Here is a 26,435-nt window from a genome sequence, read left to right as displayed (position 1 = left end):
GTTTGTTTACGTTCGTGCGATAACAGCGGTGGCGGCATTCCGATAGTGCTGCTTCGATTATCGATAACAAACAGGCAACACTGACATCGCTTGAAAATGGCGCAACACTGGTAATTTCAAAAACTGTTTAAATACATAAGGCCCAATATTGCAAGTAGTAGTTTGATGCTCTTTGAATTTTATTGTATTAATATATATATTTATATATATATAGTCAATGAGTTTACTCATCTCTCTCTTTCTTTTCCACCTCGTCGCAATTTCCAAACTCTCACTACTTCTCACCAGCATTTTTCGATCGTTGCCGTTTGTTTACGTTCGTGCGATAACAGCGGTGGCGGCATTCCGATAGTGCTGCTTCGATTATCGATAACAAACAGGCAACACTGACATCGCTTGAAAATGGCGCAACACTGGTTAATTTCAAAAACTGTTTAAATACATAAGGCGCAATATTGCAAGTAGTAGTTTGATGCTCTTTGAATTTTATTTTATTAATATATATATTTATATATATATAGTCAATGAGTTTACTCATCTCTCTCTCTCTTTTCCACCTCGTCGCAATTTCCAAACTCTCACTAATTCTCACCAGCTTCTCTCACATTCTTCCATATTTAAAGTTACATTTTTTACTCATTAAAAAGATAAACATAAAATGCATAACATAGACTTATAGTTACGTCAAATACCGTTTCCATTTCTCATTTTCATCGATTTTTCGTGCAATTTTTTTTTTTTTAGTTTTATTTTATTTTATTTTTTTTCGTTTTTTATATATATAAACAAGAATCAAAGCGTAATGTGCACTTTATGCATTTTGCTTTGTTTCACACATATCAAAGTTATTTCCATTGTTTGTTGTTGTTTTTGTTTTTCATTTACTTCACTTAGGAAAATAAAATATATATATATTAATTATGTTTCATTTAGTGTTATTATTATCATATTATCGTATTATATATTATATAATTTTCTCAAAAATAGGGTCTTGCAAAACAAAAAACTTAATGTAGAAAATCAGAAACAGCTTTCAAATACGTTCTTCTTTCGCCTTGACTTGATATACTTCTTCAACTTTTTCTTCATCGCTTTCATTATGAATGTTGCTTTTGTTTTTCTATTACGCTTTTATGTTGCATTCTCACTTCATTTTTTTTTTGTTGTGGTTCACGTTCTTTTTTTTTTTGCAAATTTAAGAAAATATATATATGCGTGTTTTTGTATATACATATATATCGAGAAATATATATATATATATGTGTGTGTGTGTGGAGGTGTGTGAGAGTGTGTGTATGTATATATATTGTATATAATATACGCGCGAAAATTAATAATTAATTCAACATGGTTTTATATATACTATATAACTAATATGTACTGTATATATGTTGTTGCTGTTGCAGTTGCTGTTGTCGCTGTTGTTGCTGTTGCTGCTTTATAGCACATTTGCAGTGGCTGTTCTCTAATCATTTTCGTCGTCGCTTTTTTCTTTTAGGAATTGTTGCATGTTGCTGTAGCTGTTGTTGCTGTTGCTGTGAGTGTTGCATGTTGCATGTGTGTGTTGCTTTTGTGTACAATTGTGTGTAAGTGTTGCTATTTGTTTTTATTTATTGTTGCTTGCCGTTGTTGTTGTTGTTGTTGATGTGGCGGCTGTTGTTGTCGTTGCTTCGATGGCAGCTGTTGTTGTTATATTGTTAATATTGTTGGTTCGCTGTTGTTGATGTTAATGACTGGTTGTTGCTGTTGTCGCCGCTTAGGCAAAGCCAAATCCTTCGGAGCACTCGTGTATGGCTTTGAGCAAACAGCTACGCAATTTGTCATACGATTTGTACATGGGCAGATCCAATTGATTGAAGCTGAAAAGCAAAGAAATACAGATCATTAATACATGTAAATCGCATTAATAAGACCGCCTCAATTCACTTACCAGGTGTGTGCGCAGGGCAAACGATCTGTGGAGCGATCGTCGCGATGGATCTGGAACTTTTGAATGCCATTCATGCCCTCCAGCGAGCCAAAGCCCTGCAGAGGCACCTTCGAAGTGCCCGTGACAAATTGCAAGAACTTGGCGCGATCCGCTTGATCAAAGCTGCGCAAAGCGCGCCAGAACCATTGAATCTGTGGATGAAGAAAGAAGAAAGAGTTGTATTATATAGTATAGCATAGTATAATAGATAGTATAGTAAAGTATAGTGTAGTATAGTATAGAATATATAGTGTTTCATTATTGTATATTATACAGATCGAAATTATAGTATATAGTATAAGAATAATATAGAAACAAATTTAGTTTCGTATTGTAGTATAATATAGTATAGCACAGTAGAACATAGTATAGTTTAGTATAGTACAATATAATACATACAATATTTCATTATTGTATATTATATAGTTAGAAATAGAGGTTAATTCAGTTTAGTATAGTTTAATATAGTATGTAGTATATCATAGTATAATAGATGGTTAAGTATAATATAGAATAATATATAGAGTATTTCATTATTGTATATTATATAGTTCGAACTTATAGTATAAGAATAATATAGAAATGTATAGTATAGTATAGTATAATATAGTATAGTATAAAATAGTATAATATAGTATAGCAAAGTAGAACATAGTATAGTATAATATACAGCACAGTATAGTATAGTATTTTACTATTATATTCTATAGTTGATAATTATAGTATAGCACATAGTAGAACATAGTATAGTATAATATACATCACAGTATAGTATAGTATTTCACTATTATATTCTATAGTTGATAATTACCTGCGCCGATTTGGATGTGTACTTATGGTACTCGGTATTGGCCTTTAGATCTTCAATATCAATATCTGGGAGGCCGGATATGAGAAGCTCTAATTCCTGCTCGTTAAATATCGATATTAAATGCTTTGGAATAATGTCATAGAAGCCCTCCAGGAATGCGTCCAATCTGCAAAGGTAGAGGGAAGTAGGAATTAACAATATATTTCAATCAATAAAGATCGATGTCGATGGCACTTACTGCTGACGTATGGAGCCGCTCATTTTGAGCTGGCAGACGAGTTGCACGTATTCAAATTTATTCTCCTCGGTGACGGCAATGTCGCGTCCATTTGGCTTGAGATCACGGATTTGTGTGACGCCAAACTCTTGCACCTCCGTTGAAAAGGTTAGCTCATAGCCCAGCGTCGAGATATCATTCTTCATCAGATAGTCGAGTCCCTTATAGAACTCATAGTCTTGCGATTCCATATCCGTGTGCTTCACCTGTTTGCCCAAGATGTGCTTGTAAAACGAGCGAGTGAAATAGCACTCGAGCAGCTTGTTATCATGCACGGCCTTGGCTGCAAGAGCGATAGCGAGAGCCAGAGAGAGAGAGAGAGAGATAGCATTAGCTAGTAATCGAATTAGAGTGAGACAGAGAATACGCACCTATGACACGACCGACAAACTTAAAGTAGCTCAGATGATTGGGATTGGCATGGCTGGAGGGATTGATCATGTAGGTGACGCGATCGCCCGGCGATACGCAGAACAAGGCATACATCTGATTGAAGATTTCGCGGGAGATTATCACATACCATTCGCGCAGCAAACCGCCCGCATCCTGGCCCTCCTCATCTGCAAAAAGAAAAGCCGAAGCATTTAAATAGAGATAGAGATTTAAAGTGTCCTTCGTTACATACCCTCAAACACAATGTAGAAGCGATTCTTCCACTCCTCGGGACCCAAGCGATACAGCACACGGAACGAGTCCTCGAACACTGTGACGCGACGCACGCTCACCGTATGCTCCTCCCGTCGAATGCCCTCATCGAGGCGCTCCAATTCGGTTTGGAAATACTTGCGTTTCACATCAAAGTCAAGGATGCGTGTGTGATCGACGAGCACGGCAAATGGACCGTCCGATAGATGCGTGGAAGATTGACGTAGGATTTGATTGAGCACCGTGCGATGTTTCTCCGCAAATTGCAGGAATTTCTGGCGATCTTGTTTCAGCTGACGCTCGTGCGCTGTCAGCACCACAGATGATGAGCTCGATGTGCTTGTCCCCGCATCCTGAAGACGCGATTCATCTGGCAGAATGAGAGAGAGAGGAAAGTATTAGTAGGGAAAACTATTAGTCATAGTCATTACAAGGCTACACAGCCTAAACCTCACTTAAGTGCCTCATTTGGGATTGCAAAAATAGGCAGCTAAGCGAAAATATGCCAAGTGAAGCAGCAGTGAAGTGAGCTTGCATTATTTTTGACTGTAATCGCTGCGAGCGAAAATTGTAGTCATAAAGCGAATGTGACCCTTAAGTGCAACAAGGGAAATTTTCTATATTTTCTGTGCATTTTTATAAGCACTTTTTAAGTGTCTGACTAGGCTCAAATTGTAGTCATAAAGTCAATGTGGCACTTAAGTTCAGACTTTAAATGCAACAAGGGAATATTATTGAATGTGGCCCTTAAGTGAAAAACCTTTAAATCCAACAAAAGGTTTTCTTTGCATTTTAATGAGCGAAAATATGCCAAGTGAAGCAAGTGAGCTTGCATTATTTTTGACTGTGATCGCTGCGAGCGAAAATTGTAGTCATAAAGCGAATGTGGCCCTTAAGTGCAACAAGGGAAATTTTCTATTTTTTCTGTGCATTTTTATAAGCACTTTTTAAGTGTCTGACTAGGCTCAAATTGTAGTCATAAAGCCAATGTGGCCCTTGAGTTCAGACCTTAAATGCAACAAGGGAATATTAATGAATGTGGCCCTTAAGTGAAAAACCTTTAAATCCAACAAAAGGAACGTAACTAGGTTTTCTTTGCATTTTAATGAGATCTCATTTTGTGACCCTTAACTGAAAACGCTTTAAATCCAAAAAGGAAAGTATCTGTTTTTTTTTTTTGCATTTCAATGAGATCTCTTTTTAAGTGTCTGTCTATGCTCAAATTATAGTCATAAATGTAATGTGGCATTTAAGTTAGTGTTTGTCTAGGCTATTATATATGTATACCCGTAAGGGCAACACAGCATTAAAGAGGTGAGGTGAAACGTTTATATTGAATTGAAGCACACTTGACTCACCTTCAAAGCTGGAGGAATTATGCGCCTGGCTGCTGCCATTGCTGCTGTTCGTGTCGTCCAGCTGCGGACTGTGATGCTCGGTGGCCAAAGCTGGCGGCACAACGCGCAATCCACCTCCAATTCCGCCACCCGTCGAGCCACGTCCCGGCTTCTTGGGTGTGACACGATGCGAAGCATGGATGAGGAAGAACGCCTCAACGGTGGGCTGCAGCACGAGGACAGCGAACTCATCCTTGGACTCCTCCAGAGCCACCAGGCACTCGCTCAACGTGTGCCACAGCACGTCCAGACACAGAATCTGACTTAGTGTGGGCTTCGCAGCCGGTTTGCCATTGCCATTGCCATTGCCATTGCTACTGCTGCTGTTGCTATTGTTAGCGGAAGTCGTATCGCTGGTGTCCATGCTCGAAGCGTTCGCTTGCGGTGGCGGAGGCGGCGGTGGTGGTGGCGGTGTATCGCCAGCAATGTCAATATCCTCCTGTCCAACAGCACCACCTCTGGCAGCAGCAGCGGCAGCAGCAGCCGCTGCGTTGGCAGCCACAACCAACTCCTCTTCGCTGTTGTTGTGACTATTTTGCAGCTCATACATGTCGCGCACCTGCATAAAGATCTTGAGAGTGCGCAGGAAATATGGCTGAGCGGATGAATTGGACATGAGTTTCTTCATCGACGGCAGCTGCAGCTCACATGTTGGCTTGGCATTCTTCGGTGCCGATATGATGACAGCCTCGGATGTGAAGCGATCCTGCATCATGCCCTCGTGGACGGTTAAATTGGACAGCAACGATGCGGAGGCGGAGGTCGAAGCGGAGGCGGAGGCGGCGCTGCCACTCGGCTTATTGGCGCTGCCATCCGTTTGCTGCTGTGAACTGCCGGCAACCACTTGAGGTGTTGTCGTCGTTGCCGTTTGATTGTTGTAGGCGCGTATCTCGTTGAGCAGCATTTGGATGGCCTGACGCACTTCCTCCGCCAGCCCAAGTATGGCTGCCGTCAAGTACTGTATGAAGATGGCATTCGAGGCCTGCGAGCATTGCGTCAGATTGACAATCAATTTGGTCACATTGTCCAGACCCTCGGTGGTGCCGCATTGATGTGTCAGCACCTCGATCACCAGCTGCAGCTGCGAGAAGTTCTTGGCATAGATCTTGCGACGCGGCTTCGTCGACACCGGTTGCGTTGCACCTGTCGCTGGTTGTGCTGCTGACGTCGTCGCTGATTGTCCAGCAGTTGGTGCTGAGGCTGCGGCTGCTGCTGCCGTTGGCAACTCCTCCTCATCCTCCTCGTCATCTTCCTCCTCCTCCTCATCGTCATCCTCCTCGGTCTCTTCATCGTCATCCTCCTCGTCGCGCTCCTCTTCATCCGCCTGCTGCTGCTGTTGCTCCGGCTGCGATGCCTGCGACGACTGCTCGACGGCCAACGGATCTTCGGCTAGCGGATACGTTTGTATGGGCACCAGCGGTGGCATTAGCTGCTCCTCCAGCTGTGCACCAACTCCAACTGGCTGTTGCGACTGCGGTGGCGGCGGAGGTGGTGGCGGCGGTGTTGCTTGTGGCTCCTCCTCTTTGGGCAAATCAACGCTGAGCGATGCAAGCAATTTGACCAGCATATCGGTCAAGTGCGGTGACCGACAAATGACTTTGTAGGGCAACATCTCGAGCAGTTGGCCAAATGGTGATTCGCTGAATGACAAAAAGTCACTGTTGTTCGTTTGCCACTTCCACGCAGGCTGCGAAGTCAACGGGAATTGCGCCACGTTGGCTAAACGCACCGGCGTCTGGCGATCAATGTTGAGGACGACGTCCCAAAAGTTGTGCGCATTCGTCTGATAGGCAATGGTTGATTCCGAACTGGACGATGTCGAACTGTTGGCGTTGGCTGCTGCCTTGGCAGCAGCTGCTTTCGATGTCGAAGGCGCCTCATCCAATGGTGGCGTTGCCTTAAAGTTCGCTGCCTGCTGTTGCTGCCGCTGTTGTTGATGCTGCTGTTGCTGCTGCTGATGGAACTGATGATCGTCGAGGAAGCCACGCAAACGATTGGCAATCTGATAGCGATGATAACGTGAACGCAAATCTCCGGTTGCCGGCGCCGCTGCCGTTTCGGCTGCTTGTTGCATATTGAACACAGCGTTCAACATGCGATTGCGCGATTTCGGTTCGCGATTGTAGGGCAGAAAACTGAATGGATAATGCTTGGCAAGCACAAACAACAGATCAAGGCAATTGCGCACAATCATTTGTGCTGCCTGCGGATTAATGCTAATGCTCCGTGCGCTGCCATCGTACAGACGATTGATCAGAAAGATGTTGCTCTTGTACCCGAAGGCCGCATCCACACGCAATTTGAGCCATTCCGGTTTGTTGCCCGTCGCACCGAAATTCGAATTATCCTCGTTCGTCTTCTGTATGATGCTGATCAATGCTTTCACAATCCAATCACGTGTCGGTTCGTGGTGACACAAATTCCGTATGACGCGATGCAAACGCACGCTGTTCACCTTTTGATCCTCGACGAACAAGAATAGCAAGAGCGTGGCCAACGAGTCCGGATCGAGCAGTATATTCTCATCCTCCATCATGAGCAGGGCAAGTGGTTTGCCCGTGTTTGGCGCAATGTGATGGTGATGCACAATTGTCGTATGCTGATGATGCTGCGGCTGTGCATTGCCACTGGCATCGTACCAAATGGCGCTGTGCCAGCGTGCCTCGTCCAGGTTCTGCAGCGTCGACTGGAAGCGTGCTACACCACAAAGATCCAAAGGCATTAAGTGTTGTGGGGGAAGATCGTTTGTGATTTGAGCTTAATACTTACACAGTGCATTGGTGGGTGGATGCGCATCAATCCGTGTCCCGTTGCGCGACTCCCAGTCGCGACGTAGGAACTGCGCTTCAGCGGCCAGCTCGGGTGGCAGGCTGGCAATCTGTGAGTCCTCCATGTCCGTTAAGATCTGCAAGAGAAAATGGTTTTTATTAAAGTGTGGCAAATTGATAGCTAAAACTAGACTATAAACTATGTTTATGTTATTACATTTATACATCGCTTGATCATTAAGCGCGATCAAACTAGACTCTAAACTATGTTTGATTTATTACATTTATATCTCACTTAACGGTCTCCCGTTTACTTTGAAGTGCCCATTGAACGAGATGAAACTAGACTTGTAAACCATGTTTGATTTATTAGTTTAGGTTAGTTTTCTTAGAGATATGAGCAGCTTAGTGCATAAGCATTAAGCCTCTAGAGTGACCATTAAGCGAGATTCGTCTTTCGACAGCGGAAGCTCGAATATTACTTTCTCTCTTGTCTATTTATTTGTTGTATTCATATCTCGCTTAATTTTAGAGCTTAGCACATAAACATTAAGTCGCTAGAGTGCCCATTCCTCCTTCGTCAACTAAAATTTCACTCTTACTTCTTCTCTTGTATTTTTCCTTATTATCTCGCTTAACGGCCTCAACTGATTGCCAAAAACCACATAGCTAAGTAATTTACTATTAAACTCGACTTTTAGTTTAATCTTAGGCTATTTTGCTGTATTAAACACACATCTCGCTTAACGGCCTCAGCTGACTCAAGATAATTAGGTAACTAAGCGAAAAGAACCTTAAGTAAACCTTACTATAATTTCACTAAATTCTTTTAATGATTTTGAAATACTCTTTTCAATGAATTTGGATAATACTTTTAAAAGTGGCCGCTATGCGAGTTATGTGTCTAATTTCCGTTCAGTCATATTGTTCTTACTCACCGCTTGACGCAGATTCTCGGGCAGATTTTGAAAGAATGCAGCCGTGTCGACGGGATCATCGGGATTGGCGCTCTGCGCCGCCTGACGCTGCTGCTCAATGCGCTGTTGCATCAACACCTCCGACTGAATGTTGGGCGGCAACGCGGCAAGGAATTCGGGATTGACCTCGACCAGCGAATCGTGTGCAATTTGTATGGCATTCTGCTGGGCACGTTGACGTATGCGCTGCATTCGCAAATGCTCCTGTATCACCTCCTCGCGCATCTCGCTAGGCAGCGCGGCCAAGAACGATGGATCCACGCCCTCGGGCACTTCCAGATCCCCCAAAGCGGCACGCACCTCGGGACTCATGTCGGTGACAACGGCAGCCGTCGCAGCAACCGCTGCTGTGGCCCCACCACCACCACCAACAGCACCGGCTGTCTCGCCAGCTGCAGCTGCAGCGGCTGCTCCGGCATCGGCATCTGCATCCGCATCCACGGTATTGGTGGCGACATCAATGGAGACTGCAGCTGTGGACAGTTCATCGGTTTGCTGTTCCAGCGGTGCTTCGGATTGTGGCACAGTTAAAGCGGCCACTGCAGCAGCTGCTGCTTCGGCCTCCACAATATTTGCTTCAGTTGGTGTTGACGTTACTTGCTCAGCAACAGTTGGGGTTGTTGTTGCCACTGCTGTTGCTGTTGTCTCCTCATTGTTGCCATTATTCTCCGCCTGCTGTTGTTGGTCGCTGGTTGCCATCAGTTGAGCGGCCAGCTCAGAGATGCTGACCGTGGGCAAACTGCTCGGCACCGGCTGCGTATCAATTGTGGGCGATTGCACCACTGGCGGCGATTGCTCAATGGCAACTGACTCTGGCAACGCATCGATTTGCTGTTGCTGTTGTTGTTGCTGTGGTTCAAGGAAATTCAGATTCATTTCCAGCGACGGTGAGAGCGGGAAATTCATATCAGCACTGGTCAAACGGACTGGCGACTCACGCCAAGCTTCATCCAGATCGCTGCCAGTCGCATTGTTGCTGCTGCCGCTGCTGCTACGCACGGTCATCGCTTGCGACAGTCGCTGCAGTCGTGCTGGCAAATCACGTTGACTGCTACCTCCCCCTCCGCCGTTGCCACCGCGTCCGCTCAGTGGCACATTACGCGATATATTCGCAAATGCGTTTCTCGCGCGACGATCCGCATTCTGCAAAGAAGTAAATGTAAATGTTCATACTTGAAATTGAATTTTTAATTGCTTCTTCCAACTCACACTTAGTGCTATTAAGCCAGCAGCAGATCGATCGGCGGCTGGGAAATGCGGCACCGGCGGCAGTCGTGTTGTCGCACTTGATGGCGGCGGTGGCAACACACTGGCAAATAGCGGTGCAGCAGCAGCTCCGGCTCCGCCTCCGTTTCCGCCGTTGCCACCGACAAGATATGCTGGCGGTGTCTCCTGTTCGTTGGTCAAATCGATTTCGGCATAGATATTGTAGATGCCCTGGCGTCCAAGAAGGCGCGATGGATTGTGACGCTGACGTGGACGCAGTTGCTCCACCAAATCGCCAGCAGCTGAGCGAGACAAAGAAAGAGAGATAGAGGGAATCAATAACGGTCTTGACTCAAAGCAAAACAGTGCAGTATTAATCTTCAATATATACCAAATGATATATTTGGTATATAAAGTATAAAACTTACTAGGTGACGGATAGACAGATATCAAATTAATAGACAGACAAAATGCAACAATATACCGAATGGTATATTTGGTACATTAATATAATACCATATTCAAAATATACTATAGATTACAAAATATACCAAATTGTCAATCAAAGTGATGTATTTTGAATTCGCTATATTTAAGCTTCGATAAAATGAACATGATTTACTAAATGAATTCCCTTAATTTAAATACGTAATATTTTAAGTGTTACTAAATGAATTCTTTTAAAATACGCAATATTCTAAGTTGACAATGCTGAATTTTTGGTTAAAATACAACTTTATGGTGCCTTATACCCAATTATTGGCGTCCTTCCCCATATTTAGATGTGTATAATACATATGGACTGATTTAGCATGTTCACTTCTTTCAACTTTGTGCTGAGCAATGTTTTTTAAATATTATCAAAATTCAGTTTCCGAGGTGTAACCTCAACTATCTCTCATCTGTAGCCTTAATAAAGTGATGGCCAAAAAGGAGCAACTTACATGCTGTGGCTGGTATTGGATAAATGTTGCTGCCGCCGCTGCTCATCAGTGTCTGTTGAATGATGCTGTTTGCTGAGACCATGCTGCTATCGCTGCCTGTTGCTGATGTTGCTGGTGGCGGCGGTGATGGTGTCGACGACTCTGTTGCTGCTGCTGTTGTTGTTGCTGTGGTTGTTGTTGTGGCCAAGGAGGCGGCATTCACAAACTGCATTGAAGGTATCAGTCGTGGAATTGAACTGCGGAAATTGTTTGTTGCCGTTGGCATTGTATTTCCCATTGTTGTTGTCGGTGTTGTCACTTGTGATGCGGGCGATGAGGCGGGTGTTGCTGCTACGGTTGGTGTATTGTGTGGCGTTGTTGCCGCTGTTGTCACCGCTGCTGCACCCGCCGTTGTTGTGATCCCGGCATTGATGCCCAGCGCACTTGCCGGCACTGGCGCAATCACTCCACCACTGCTGCTCGATGTTGTTGCTGTGGTGGTGGCAGCTGATGCAGCCGATGTTGCTGCGGTTGCAGCCGCAGCTGCTGCGGCGGCCGCCTGACGACTGGCCTCCTCCTGTTTGCGCTGCTGATGCGCCGCCTTCAGCTCCTTGATCAGATGCGGCAGCAGAAAGTGTGCCGCATAGAGGCAGGCATCCGTCTGGCTTTCCATGTCCAGTGCTTTGGCCTCTTCCAGCCACCAGTGCAGTGCTGCAGAATGGCAAAAACCAGGTTAGAATTAAAGGCAATACAAAAATCAAAATGTTTCTTCTTCAAGAAATTTGTTTACTCTAATCTACCAAGTGGTTCAAAATATATGACACCACAAAAATTATACTTAAAATTGCATTTATAGATTGCAAAGCAAACTATCACGCTTAGCGGCCACTTTGTTTTATCGAATTTTCTACCTAATAAGCATACTTTATCGCTTAACGACACAAAAATATCCTCAGAAATTGAATAGCAAATTATTGTTGCTTCACTTGACAATTTTTCGCTTTACAACCAAGTGTTGAAGCCTTCCTTTTGTGCCTTAAGCCAAGTACGCCTCAAATGCATCCTAAATTGAACTAGCATTAATTTCATTCTTTATTTTATTTATTCTGTATCTGACGTATGGAGGCCTTTAAGTCAGGTAAAAGTGTAGAGCATACTAATTTGCAGTTATCCTAAATTAAACTAGCATTAATTTGATTCTTTATCTCATTGTTGTATCTGAAGCCACAATACTTCCTTAAACGAGTTGAGAGTATAGTATTTACATTTAATATAAGTTAAATGAAGCAAACTAGAATTCTCGTAAGTATTGATGTTGTTAAGTGATAAACAAGCTAACAGCATAATGTGCTTAACTGCCTTGCATAATTTGGCCCTACAAATGTCCTAAAAATGCAATTAATATAAACTAGAATAAACTTGAATTCAAATTTAGGCCATTAATTGAGGTGTGTTTAGAATACTCATTTGCAGTGCATCCTTAAAGTGCATTTGATATAAATGAAGTGAAAAAAGGATAGAATCCTCCCATTTGTTCACCCAATAAATTGTGCAGTTATCCTAAATTAACTTGCTATCTTATGTAGTCGGTTAAACAAGTTACGAGATAGTCTGGCAAATATAACTAATAATCTCTCCGTTGATTCTGACACTCACCATCCTGTGTGAATATCTCCATTTGTGTCTCCTCCGTGGGATTCTGGTGTGTGGGCATGCAGACGCAATACTGCTGATCCAAGTAGAGCAGCCGTCGTCGCACGCCGTTCGTGCAGAGTGTGTTGCTATTGTTGGGATGATTGCCAGCGGCCGAGTTGCCCGCTCCGCCAGCTGCACCGTTGCCAGCCGCTCCGCCATTGACCGCACCAGCGGCTGCAACGTTCGGCTGTTCGTCCAGCAGGTTGCTCATATTCGGGTTACCGACAGCAGCGTTGCCTCCGCCTCCTCCGCCGCCGCCAGCATTGCGTTCCATTTGGATGATGGCGGGCGGCAGGAATGCGTTGACATTGACATCGGTCGCATTGCCGCCGGCGCCGCTGCCAATGAAATTAAAGTCCGGTGCCATCCACGAGTCCGATGACGAACGCAAAGCGGCTGCCACCGAATTGGCTGACGCCGAATTGCCACCGCCGCCGCCGCCTCCTCCGCCACGTGTTGAGCCACCGGCAGCCCCAGATGATGAGGCAACACCAGAGACGCCGCCTCCACCGCCACCGCCATTGACATCAATATCGAGGGGCAGGGCAATCGAGCTGTTCATGCGCACACGAAAACTGGCCGATGATTGCGGCATCACATGACTGCTGCTGTCGCCACCCAAGCGTTCGTACAGATAATTGTTGGCCTCCCGGGTCGCTTCGTCCATGCCCCGAGAATGATGATCACTGCCATCGAGACGAATGCCTCCGATCAAGCCGCCATTCGTCTCAATGGCCGCACTGCGACGCGGACGATTATTGGAATTGGCTGCAGCCGATGATGGAGCCGATGAGCTGCCGCCATTCACTTGGGCCAACACCTGATCGATGAGGGCCACATCGTTGGCCGCCTGGGCAACCGTTGACTCAACGTCATCGACATCATCGTCCTCATCATCGTCGTCGTCCTCCTCATCGTCATCGTCCTCGGCATCCACATCCTCATCGTTCGATGCTGTTTCGGATGACTCGGGTTCATAGATGTGATCAAAGACTTCGATGAATTGCCGTGGTCGCTCCTCATCCACATCCGTTTCACTGTGCTCATCGACATCCTCATCGGCAGCGTCGTCATCATCATCATCATCATCGTCGTCCTCCTCCTCGGCGTTGCGTTCATCGTTCTCCGTCGATGCCTCCGAATCGGAGTCCGAGGTGCTCACATCACCCAACAGCGAAGCGTTCATCTCACGCGTCGTACGCACGACAGCCGGCGGAGGTCCGCCCGTATCCGAGGATGTGGAGGCACCATCACTGCCACCGCCACCACCGCTGCCGCCACCGCTGGCCGCATCGTTTACCACCACCGCATTTCCGGCCACCGAGGCATTGTTGCCGCCACCTCCGCCGCCACCAACGACATCCACATCGACGGAGCTGCTGTTGCGCAATCGCGGATCACCAATATTTCCAGGCGTTGCACTTCCACCGCCTGCTGCATTGCTGCCATTCTGTTGGGCGGCCGTGGAAGCTCCCGAGCTGCCGCTGGCATTGCCATTGTTGCTGCCACCGGCGTTGCCATTGCCTCCGCTTCCAGTTCCCCCTGCGCCTGTGCTGCTGCTGCTGCGCGATGTCAAGAATAAGCCTTCACATTGCAGGAAATCGTCCCACAGCTGATCGAAATTGAGTACCGGACGCACACCACCGCCACCGCCACCGCTAGCAACAGCTGCTGAGCCACCGGGAGCGCTGCCTGTGGCAGCTGTTGTTCCTGCGGCTGCCGCTGCAGCGACTTGAGCCGATTCGACGACATCGGCGACATTGCTGCGCTCATCGACCACATCGATGACAGCCGCATTGTTGCTGTTGCTGCTGCTACCGCCACCCATAATGCCTGGTGCATTATTCTCAGCTGCCACAGCACGGGCAACCGCAGCGGCTGCTGCCGCAGATGCCACAGCCGATGATCTTGATTCGGAGATTGAGCCGCCGCCGCCTCCGCCGCCGCCAAGGGGCGGCACCGAATCCTCCGAATCGACAGCCATCTCATCCGAATTGAAGATGAACTCAAACGTGTGCCGACGATCCGATAGCACGTTCCTTATGATATCGCGCAGCACATGCTCGCTGCCAATGCCATTCGTTCGCTCCACAGCCGCATTCACTGCGGAACGTGCCGCCAGACGTGGATACAGACGACGATTGATGATCGCGCTCACCGTATTGGAACCGGCCAAGCCATTGCCATTGCCTCCGGCGCTGCCGTTGCCATTGTTGGCCGCATTGCCGCCAGAATTGGCGCCGCCAAAGAGTATGCGCTTCGATCCAAGCGTTGTTGTGGCCACATTGAAACGCAACAGTATCTCCATGGGACGCAGAATGGCGCCCAGGGTGCTCAGCGTATTGTGATTGGATAGATCCTTGTACTGTGCCACCTTGGTCAGATAGGTCATGACACCCTGACGCAACAGCACCCGGTACATCGTGTTGCGATGCATGTGCACTTTGTCGTAGAGCATCGGGGATTCAATCAGATTGGGGAACAGGCTCATCAGCACCTGCAAACGTGTGTGCTTCTCCGCGGAATCCGGTTGAGCCAAGGCGCGTGCAACGGCCGCATGCAACTCCTCGGCGACCTGTTGCTGGACGCCCGCCTGTTGATAGCAATCGGAGAGCGAACAGAGCAGCACCCGGGCCATTGTGCTCACCTCGGGCACATGCTGACGCTGGGTGAGTGGCAGAAAACGATCGAGGAGCACCGCAAGGAACGTCTGTTGTCCACCGCTAGCCGGTGTGATCAGTGGACTGTCGCTGGGCACATAGACGTGCGAGAGGAGCACTCGGGGCACCAGCGATTGATAGGCGCGTGTCGCATCCGCCAGCAGTTTGAGCAGCGTTGCACGCGACAGCGTCGGCTTCGCGTGACTGTGTGCGCTTGTCGGGATGTGCCATGTGCAGCAGCAGGGTTCGAATTTGTCGCCGCCACTTCCTCCGCCAGCGCCGGCAGCTTGTGCTTGAGCGTTGCCCAGATTGCCACCGGTTAACTTCTTGGCAGCGGGCGAGGGATCCTGCGGAAGACATAAGAGAGTAGATTAACGATTAATGATTGTAGTTGAAATGGGAGACAAAGAAAACGTTGACCCCCCTCGTGTCTACGGACACAATCAACAGTTGAGTTGCTCTCAAAGAGTTAAATATGTAATTAGGAAGGCAACCCCTTTGTGAATGCGGTATTATCTTCAACACATACTGGTATACCACAATATAAAATTATGTATATTTAAGTATATTCTACCGTATGCCATATTCAGTATATCGACATACTAATTCTTGCAAAATCTATCTAGCAATATTGCATTATGTATATTTAAGTATTTCAGCCCATCGATATACTCACACTTGCCAAATATAGGGCACAATAAATACCATATGGTCTATTTCTATTTTTTGTTAAAATACTGCAATATTATATTATGTATATTTAAGTATTTTAAGCCAATCGATATACCAATACTTGCACAGTATACCACAATAGCATAATATATAACAGATTATGTATATTTAAGTATTTTATACCATATGCCATATTTGGTATTTCTGTATACTACAATTTGCAAAATATACCACAGATTGCAATATTTACCAGATTGTTAAGCAAAGCGATTATTATTTCCTGACTAACTTCTAAGATATTTATCTGATCTGTTAGCTGAAAATCATTAAAGTTAGTCGCAAATTTCTAGCCATTTCCAACCATCTATTTGTCTATTCGCCAGTTTGCAAACTCAGATCTCAGCAATTATAAAAGCGAGCTATTTCAAATTGGATGATACGCAGCTGAATTTAATAGTCTCTCCTTCTTGCCAATCAACTATTTTTCTGTCTTATTTCTTATTTGTATGGTAATTTTAAGATGTGTGGCAATTATTCGGATATGTTGAATTTGACTAACAAAAATGTGTTGCAAGATATTCATCTCACTCTCAGAAAGCTATTCAAATATTTACTGTTCTTACCTCATCTTCCTGGCTGCCTGTTGCTCCTGCCGCGCCTGGTGGCTGATCTGGCTGCAACAATTCGGCGGCATTCAGCGGCTGTTCCGCTGCGGCGCCACCATAGTGACAACATGGCTGGACCAGAGCCATCAAGAGCTCCTTGAGCACCGACACCGATGACTGCACAAGCGGATCATCCTTGAGATCATCCTTGTTGCCGCTCTCCTTCGAGTCCTTTGGCGTGGCACCCGTTCCCGTGCCAGTTGTTGTTGTTGTTGACGTTGTTGATGCTGCTGCTGCCGTCGGCTGTTGTCCAAATTTGGACTTGACCATGACACGTCCATCGTCGACGAGATTATTGCTATTCGCATTGATCATGTACTCGCCCTTGAGCATCTCCTTGGCGGCGGCGACAAAGATTTGCGGATCACGCGACACCGCCGTCGACACCTGGGTGAGCACATAGATGAGATCACGATGACCGACGGGCACAATGCCAGCGGCACGCATGCCCAGCACACGTTCCATGGCCTCCTGCAGCACCGGTGGCGCCTCCAACACGTGCCTCAAGATGATAATGGCATAGGTGGGGAAGCCCATGAAGCTGCACGATTGCTGCAATTGGAGCAGCATGCGAACACCGCCGCAGCGTATAAACATCTGGGCATTCGCATAGTTGCGTGTGAGGCGAGCGCAGAGGCGCAACAGCGACAATTTGGTCTCGTGGTGCAACAGCTGCGGAGGTTGCAACAACGCGACAATGCTGCCAATGATGCGATTGCAATCGAATTTACTGAGACCCACATGCTCCTCGTTCAATATGATCTTCTGCGTGCGTTTCGGGATCGCTGTTGTGGCTGTTGTTGCATTTGTGGTTGCTGTTGTTGATGCTGCAGTGTTGCTGGCAGCAGCTGCTGCGGCGGCTGCTTTGGCTGCCTTGGCAGCTGCAGCGCTTTTCTGACGCGATTTACTGCGCGTTGTCATTGCAGGCGGTGGCGGTGGCAACGGTTCGTTGCTCTCCTCAGCAGCTCCTTCCTCTGTGGTTGCTCCTGTTGTTGTTCCTGTTGCTCCTCCTGCTGTTGTCTCTGCCGCTGGTGGCTCATTAAAGTTGATGAGCTGTCGCAAGGGAACCAATTCATCCACATGCGTTGTGCCACCGCTGCCATCGCTGGCGGTGCGGACCACACGATTCAACACATTGTCCACCTTGTGCATGGCCATCGGATTCTGCAGTTGACTGATTGCCTCGCATATCTTCAACGCCGGATACACAGGTCGATGGCTGCCGCTCGCCTCGCTCACTTGGGTCATGCAATTGAAGCTGACCGTGCAACGTTGCCGCCCGATGTTGATGTGCAGCCAACGTTCACCGGCAGCATAAGCGTTGCGTATCAGCTCATTGTTGGCATCCGAATACGCATTCCATTTGCCCGTCGAGGCGTCATACCAACGCCACAAATCGCTGCTCACCGCACGCATGTTCGCCTTGCGCTGCAGTATGTGACTAATGCTATCGATGGCATCGATCAGGTCCACCAGATTCTGGAGCCAACGCGGCACCGCCGCCCGTTGCTGCTGCTCCAACTGGGATTGCTCGAGCAGCCATTGGCTCATGCAATCGAGCAGCTTGACCAGCGAGACCATCGCATCCTGGGCGGTAATCGCTTCGACGAGCGGACGATGCAAGTCGCTGTAGTTCTCCTCGAGCAACAGGGTCGAGGTCTTGAGGCGCACAAACAAACGTGTCGCTGTCATGCCCGTCAAGCACTCCTCCAATCGTCCCGCCTTGGGCGTTGCTGTTCCGGTTGCGTTCGGCTCGAAGAGCTGTAGCGTAAAGTCAACCCATTGGATGATGTTGCGCACGAAATTGGTGACAAACACCTGACGATTCAGGTGATTCAAGCGACGATAGAGCACCGCTATGAGATCCGCTGCACTGTTCACCGTATCGGGTATCGCCTCCATAAACTCAAAGGCACGCGACACTGCCTCATCGCAGAAGCGATCAAAGATCAACGGTGGCATCAGCTTCAACTGGCGATAATCATACGCATTCGCTGATGACGACGATGATGACGCCGATGCCGAGGAGTTGGGCAACTTGCTGTTGGACGACGACGAAGACGTTTGTTGCTGTTGTTGTTGTGCTTGTTGCGTCACATCCGCATTGTCCAGCGATGCTGCTCCGGTGCTACCCGGCGTCGTTGATTCCACATCGATGTCCATGTCACCAACGACGGCGACATTCGAGGCAAAGCTGCCCTGTGACAAACTCAATGTGGAGCCACCACCTCCGGTAGTTGGTGCTGCTGTCGTTGCTGCAGTTCCTCCTCCTCCTCCTGTGGCTTGTCCGCCACCCAGTTGGACTTGCATTGCCTGCGTTGAATTGTATTGAATTGAATTGCCCGCCTCGGGATTGTTGAGCAAATAATCGGTTGCCTCCTCGAGCGAAGCATTATTCCGCAACGCCTCAATGATGTGATAATGACTGAAGCCCATGTCCGTCAGCGTGCGTATGTGATCCGTATTGAGTCCCTCGTCCGTGTTGCGTATGTACAGATTCTCGAATTTAATCTCCTGCATCCGGGTGTGATACCGATCGAGCAGCATCTGATGCGACTTAATCAAATGCTTCAGTATCAAGATGATCGTCTCGAACATGCTCGCCCCATAGTTCGGAATCGGACGACGACACCAGATGCGTCGCAACGCCTGCATCGCCAGCTGATGGATGTGTATCAGATAGAACACCGGCTCAAAGGGCACATAATTCACCCGCGGACTCATCGTGTACGGCGACTCGAGCATCGCCCGTGGATTCACCATCTTTTCGAGGAGTTGTAGCCATGCGTCCAGGAATTCTCCCGTTCCCTCGGGACAATCACGTTTGTCGTCCTCGTGCGATTGCATCAGATCATCGAGTGCCGCCCACTGATCGAAGGCAAACTTTTGCGACACATTATCGAGCGAGAGCGCCCAATAGAACATCTCGAAGAAGGCCTTTAAACCGTTTTCGGCGCAAAACTGCGAGATCATCAGATGGAAGGCGCTGCGTTTGTCATCGAACAACATCGGACCGGTGAAGCCCACCGAACAGATGAGGAACGTCAGCTTGAGCTTTGGCACCGGCTTGGGCAGAATGCTCTCGTGGCTGAAGCCATTCACCAGTATGGAGCTCAGGATGCGAGCAATTTCACGCGCCTCGGGGCTAGGAACTTTGTTAATGTTGCTAATCATATCGTTGATGCGTCGCTGACGCGTTTGCGGCGATCCCACCGACAGCTTGACGAGTGTACCGAGCAGCTCGGCGAGAGCGCGTCCTAGACGCGAACTGGCCGCCAGCAGTGATTTGATGTAACGAAACTGCTCCTCGGGTGTGTATTTGGTCCGAAATTCGGCAGCACGTTCCAGTTTCCGTGAGAGTTCCGCCTCGGTTAGGGGATCGGCGGTCCCAGCTGCGGCGGACATTTGTGCGGCAATCTCATCCCAAATGAGATCTGGATGCTGGGTGGGCTCATCCGAGCAGAGATTTAGCAGTATGGTGCTCTCCCACACCAACGATATGTAGAGTTGAACGAGTTGTTGCAACAGTTGAACGCCCGTCTCACGTTGGGCGCCCCAACGCTTAAGGAGCACGGTTCGCATCTCGGTCGATGCATTGCGACACAAGTGCACCAACATCACCACATAGCCATGGACAAAGCTCATGTTGTGCAAGATCGGTGTATAGTTGGCATTCGAGAAGCCATCCTCGAGTCGCTGACAACACACGAGCTCAGCGAGTAACACACTTCCGCCGGGAAAGGTAAAGTGCTTGATCAGTGGCTTCAGCTGGGCCACAATGTTCGCCAGTTGACGCAACGCAACGTCCAGGACTTTGGTCTCTTGTGCCTGGCTCAAGATCGCTTTGCACACATTCGCCACCGCCTGGGAGGTGGTGGAAACGGGCGAATCGACGGGCAGATTGGGCAGCGAGAGTAGCTGCAAGATGGGTGTGAGGCCATCCTTTTGGACGAACTCACGGCAATGATCGCCATTGGGACTGTTGCTGAAGATCGCCTCGATGAACTTCATCACGTTCAGTATGTAGTCAATCAATGGTATGGCTTCGCGTTCCGGTTGCGGTGTTGTTGGCGCTGCCACAGCGGCAGCCACAGTTGTTGTTGTTGCTGTGGGAGTTGCAGCTGCTGCTGTTGTTGTTGCTGCAGTGGCAGCTGTTGCTGTGGTTGTGGTCGCTTGTGCTGGTTGCTGTTGTTGAGCTGGTGTTGCTTGCGCTGTAGCTGTTGCTGCTCCCGCTGCTGTTGTGGTTGCCGCCGCTTGCTGTTGACGATTGGCTCCAGGCGACACGCGTTGCTGCTGTTGTTGTTGTTGCTGCTGCTGTTGTTGTTGCTGTTGTTGCTGCTGCTGTTGGGATGCCGAACTCATTTCATCGTCATCGTCATCATCATCGCCGCTGCTATCATTGTTATCGGCAGCACTCTGCAACACCGGCCCGGCAGCCACCATCACCATGGCAGAGGGCGAAGGCGTCGATGGCGCTGCGCTGTGTGCGGCACTCGTTGAGCTGCTCTCCTTGTTGGCGCGCCAGCAAATGAAACTGGGATCGGAGCCGAGACGCACCAGTTCGTTGAGGAGTCGGACAATCGCTTCGGTGGCATCGGCACGCAAATACGGATGATGCTTGATCAAATCATCCATGGCGTTGCCCAAATTTGTGGCCGTATCTCCCAACGGATCCGAGCTGCGACGACGACGCATTGCGACCAAATAATCGGGCGATAGCAGCACCTTCAACACCTTGTCAAACGGATCGTACGATAGGAATTCAAAGAGACCGCGTTCGTTCAAGCACAGCGCTGAGAATACATTCGGCAGCGAGCCGAGAACTTCACGTGTTGCGGGCACATCTTTTTGCAGCAACGCCTTCAGCATGACACTGGTGATGCCCAAGTCCTGCAGGGATGAGAGCAACGATGGTTCGTTGAAGACGTAAACGGTGACCACATCGGTGGCGAGCAGAAACAACGATGGACCATAATACTCCGCATTGGCGATAATGTGACGCAGCGATTGCGTTAAGCTCGTCTCCATGATGTTGCGCATATTGCTGAAATGCGCGTGATCCTGTATGCTCTTCTTGAGGAAATTCAGCATTGATTTGAGCAGCGCCGCACGCTGTGTCACACACGAGGGCTTCTTCGGCTGCAGGCTGCTTGGCAGCTGCGTGGATAGCTCTGCTTTGCGCTCGGCCAGCGGTCGGGCATAGTAACTGTTTGCCGGATATTGAACGACACGTTCCGGTGTCGCATCAGTTGCTCCTGAGGCGGCTGCTCCGCCAGCAGCTCCATCACCAGCTGCAGCCGCATCCAAGTTGCGTGCTCCACCAAGATCCAGCCAACTAGCTGACGCAGCTCCACCTGCCGCAGCATTGCCTGCGCCTCGTTGTTGTTGTGCATCGTTCTCCATAAAAGCACGATAGGCACGTTGCGCGTGCTCGCTGGCATCGCTGCTGGAATTGTCACGACGCGGCGATGCACTGCCGCTGGCCACCGATGCATTCTCGGTGGCCGCATCATCATCGTCGGCCTGCTCCAATGAACTGTCCAGCTTATCGTTCATTCCGTGCTCATCGCGCAGTGTCGACTCTTTGAGTGTGATGCCAATTTCGGCGAGGGCGCGACAACAGCTCTTAATCTCCTTCTCCAAACGATCGATGAACACATTGAGACCGTTATTCTGATGGAAACGCGCAATGTCAATGTTCGTAATCAAATCAATAACGCGCACAGCGCGTGTCACAAATGTGATGTGCTCCAGATCAACACCAGGCCAGCTGATGACACGCAACAGTGACTGCATCATCCCGCTTTTAACCAGCGCAGAGCCGCCCAGCTCATAGCTGGCCAGATGATACAGCAGCGAGAAGAGCGATGTGGCCAAGATCAATGGATAGCGTTCGGTTAATCCGTGTGTCGTCAAATTGTCAATGCAATCGCGCACCAGCAATGGCAATGTGCCGCCTTGACGCTCTGCGCCAGTGTAGTGCACAATCTTCATTAAACGGGAGCCAGCTCTAAAAAAAAAAAACCGAAAGAGGAAAAAGGAATTTTAGCAATGCAAAAAGAAGAACAATTAAGTAGTAGCAGCATTTTAGCCTGAAGGCCTTAGTCGCTCTGGCTTAACTCATTCCAATAAGGAATTGTATTCGTTATTTTAATAAAATAATAATAATAATAGTTGCAGCACAGTTTTACTGTGCCAACCTAACTAACTAACGATAGTTGCAAATCTAATCAAAATAATATCAATATCAAGACAAATAAGTTCATTTAAGTAATAGCAACTAGCCAAAAATCAATTCTAACTGACAAATTGAATTCTTATATAAACATCAATTTGATCAATTTTAAGAACTGTACAAAACTTACTACCAAATTTCTTTGCACTATTCATTTAATTTGTAAGTTACCAAACAATGAGTAAATACATAAATGCTATTCTAAATCACTCTTTCAAATATTTACTAACTACCGATTTCAAATCTTTATAAGCAATTATGATTCTAACGCTTGTAAGATAATCTTGGATCCTATTAGACTTTAAACAACTCTTTAATTTTGTAGCATCTCATAGATGGTATGTTTGTAAGCACGAACAGACAAAACCAAAACTCACCGTGGCACACTGGGATTGCGATCAAAGTGGAGCATCGATGTGAGCGTGCGTAACACTGCAGCGCGTATCTCCACCAGATGGACATCCTCCTTGTCAATCAATTCGCACAGCTCCTCGCCAAAGCCAGCGTAGAGCACCTTATCGGTGTTATCCTGCAGTGCGTTCGAATAGATCAGAATGGAGACAGCTTGCAGGCGAGCCTGAACGAACTGCAGCCGCAGTTTGTAATCATTGAAACCACAGATGAGGCGCACACGATGCGCAATACGCATTTTGATGGCCTCACTCGGTTTTGAGATCTGGCCGGCAATGGTTTTGATAACCTCGGGCGCGGCCGCTTTATGACATAGATCCATCATGTCCGGTATTTCCAGCTGTGCGGCATGACCATGCTCATCCACATAATCGATGCACAGCTGATAGAGAAACTCTAATTTGGGTTCGACAATGCAGCAATCCTTAAGCGACAGGCCATAGTTTGGATCGCCCCAGCGCTAAACATACAAATGTAAATGTTATCGATAATTTGTATAGAATAGTATAGAATCGATAACTCACCTCGGCTATGTTGAACAGTTTGACAATCAGCAATTCCTTTTTTTCGAATGGCAAGCGCGGTATGAAATTGCTGCGCTTTGAGAACATGTACAGCAAATTGAGCACGGCGAGGACAATGTCCATGTTCTGTGATGACAGTAGCTGCGTCAAATGCTCAATTGAATTGTACAAATGGCGCGAGAACGAATGCTCAATAAGCAATGTGGTGAAATTCAGCACATGCAGCAGCAACGTAACATCCTAGAAGAGCGGAAATTAAAATTCGATAACGATAATGATATTGATAAATTGATAATTGCTAATTGCACGTGCATGTGATGATGCACACTCACCGTATTCAGAAATGTTGTGTCGCATTGCAGGACAAACTCATTGGCATTAACATGTCGTGCCGCCTCCTCGAGAATTTTATCGAAACGATCAAGTATTTCGATCCAATGATATAGCTCACATTTGCCATAGATCCACACGTGCACCGTGTCCAGAAACTCAAGGAGTTCGGCACGTGTGCGTCGTTTGGTCAGCTCATCGATTAATTCGCGACATTCGGCTGTCAGCTCCGAGGAGCCTTTTTTCAATTTCACCGTATCCACTTTCATGGCTGCTGCTGCTGCTGACGACGTCTGCTGCGACTGCAGCGGCTGCTGCTGCGTCAGCTGCCGACGCCGCCGTGCGTTTGCGGTTGCTTCAATCAAGTTGCCAGTTGTGTTTTTGTATTTTATCGGGCTTTTTGATTATTATATTTATGTATTTATATATATATATATATATGGTTAATATATATGCGTACGAGCTGGTAATTATTTGCAATGCATCAAGTTTTTTATTTGTGTTGTTTTTTTCTATTATACGTCGTTGATATCTTCAATAAACTGCAATGACAAAAAAGGAAACGAGCAAGTCATAAATAAATTCTTACTGAAAAATGCGTAATTATTGTATTGCACCACTCAATGAAACGCACAATGAAATCTAGTAAAAAAAACAGAAGAACAACAAAAACAAAAAGAAGAAAACTAATCAAAAATAGCAAAATAAAAATTCAATTTTGACAGCACAATAAACTCAAACGAAACGAAATTAATGCGAAAAGTCGTCAGCTGTGGCGAGCGACGCGACGACAACGACAACGACGCGACGTCGACGACGACGACGAAGCGAAGACAACAACGTCGTCGCCGCCGTCGATTAACTTGAATTCGCCTCAACTGGCAGCAATAATAACAAAAACACTAAGCACACATTGCCAGCGAATTGCAACTGGCAGCAAAATGGCGAACACACGAAAAAAATATACACATATATGAAAGAACTAAAAGAAAATAGCGCGCGCGCACTAAATTAATAATTGTTATTTTCGTATTTTTTGTAATAAATTAATGTACACACACACAGCACTTGCAGAGCTTCTTTGTCGAACAAGTAATAATTATTGTGGTTGAGCAAAACGAGAGCGAGTGAGAGCAGCAATAGCAAAAGTGCAGAGTGTGAATTGCAAATGTTATCGATAAACATCAGCTGTTTTGCACCCAAACACACTCATACGCACTGTCACACACACATACAAGTGTCTGCTGCGACCACCAATAAAAAAGAAAAAAAATGGCAAAACGTCCATTTTAAGTTTATTTCATTTTTTCTCTTTTTTTGTATATACACACACAGACATTTTTTTCATTTATGAAACGTGATTTTAGAGTGTTTTATTTATAACATATTTTTGGTAGTACCACTATTAACAATTTTGTAGTCAATAGTCATTTAAGAAATGAGTTGCAAAATGATGTTTATTTATTTTTTGTTTTTCGTAACTATGTAAACCGCAACATGTTTGTTTTCTTTACTATTCATGTGTGCGCTGCATACTTAAGAATAAACAACAACAACAATAGCAACAGCGAGTGAAGCGGAGTCGTTGGTGTCATCTTCGCCGCGACAGCAGCAGCTGCAACCACAACACAGCAAAGCGAACAAATTCGCCGAACAAAAAAAACCTAGCAACAAATGTATGTGTGTGTATTGCACGAAATTCACTGCACTACAAAATTGTTGTTGCATTTTTTAGGCAAATGCCTTTGGTCACTCACGCACACACAAGCACGTCCATCTGTGTTCATGTATGCAAATGTATGAATGTGTTTAGTGCAAAACTGTATAGTCTTTTTTTATATTTCCATTTGCTTTTTACAATAAAATTAATGGCGTTTTTTCTTTTATTCACTCTCTTCCAACACTCGCGTTTAAATACACATACACCACACACACATTTGTGTGTGAAAAAAAAAAACCCCAAAGGCACCGCAGCAATATCAAAATAATCGTGCAGTCGCAAAAAAAAAAAATTGGAAAAAGTAACAAAAAGAAAAGGAGAGAAAAAAAGCAACGATTGCCACAGCAGACCACAGAAAATGCACAGCGCGTGCATTTCGCATATAAATTAAGCAGTTACTTACATTTACATTAGAATGCAGCATATTGCTGCCTAAAGTGCTATCTTATTTGTCGATCAAAAACGTTCTTATTTTCGTTTGAACAATTTGTAATTTCAGTTTTGTAAAATTCTTTCAGCACGCACTTACACACTTATATTTATACTTTAG

General features: G+C 46.8%; 1 protein-coding gene across 1 annotated transcript; it reads right to left on the bottom strand.

The window, feature by feature from the left end:
- Positions 1-729: 729 nt before the first annotated feature.
- Positions 730-26,435, bottom strand: LOC132796514 (E3 ubiquitin-protein ligase HUWE1). Its single transcript, XM_060807707.1, has 17 exons — positions 26,289-26,435; positions 24,168-24,707; positions 23,836-24,075; positions 23,278-23,771; positions 16,624-22,675; positions 12,630-15,675; positions 10,995-11,684; positions 10,054-10,352; positions 8,806-9,987; positions 7,869-8,004; positions 5,061-7,796; positions 3,683-4,072; positions 3,429-3,617; positions 3,019-3,340; positions 2,781-2,946; positions 1,931-2,121; positions 730-1,859 (listed from the first exon to the last, which is right to left on the bottom strand). The coding sequence occupies exons 2-17, from the start codon at positions 24,432-24,434 to the stop codon at positions 1,757-1,759; spliced, it is 16,503 nt and encodes a 5,500-aa protein (XP_060663690.1). The 5' UTR covers positions 24,435-24,707; positions 26,289-26,435; the 3' UTR covers positions 730-1,756.

Source organism: Drosophila nasuta, chromosome X (assembly GCF_023558535.2).
Source record: "Drosophila nasuta strain 15112-1781.00 chromosome X, ASM2355853v1, whole genome shotgun sequence".
Lineage (NCBI taxonomy): Eukaryota > Metazoa > Arthropoda > Insecta > Diptera > Drosophilidae > Drosophila > Drosophila nasuta.
This window is presented reverse-complemented; position numbering and strand designations above follow the sequence as displayed.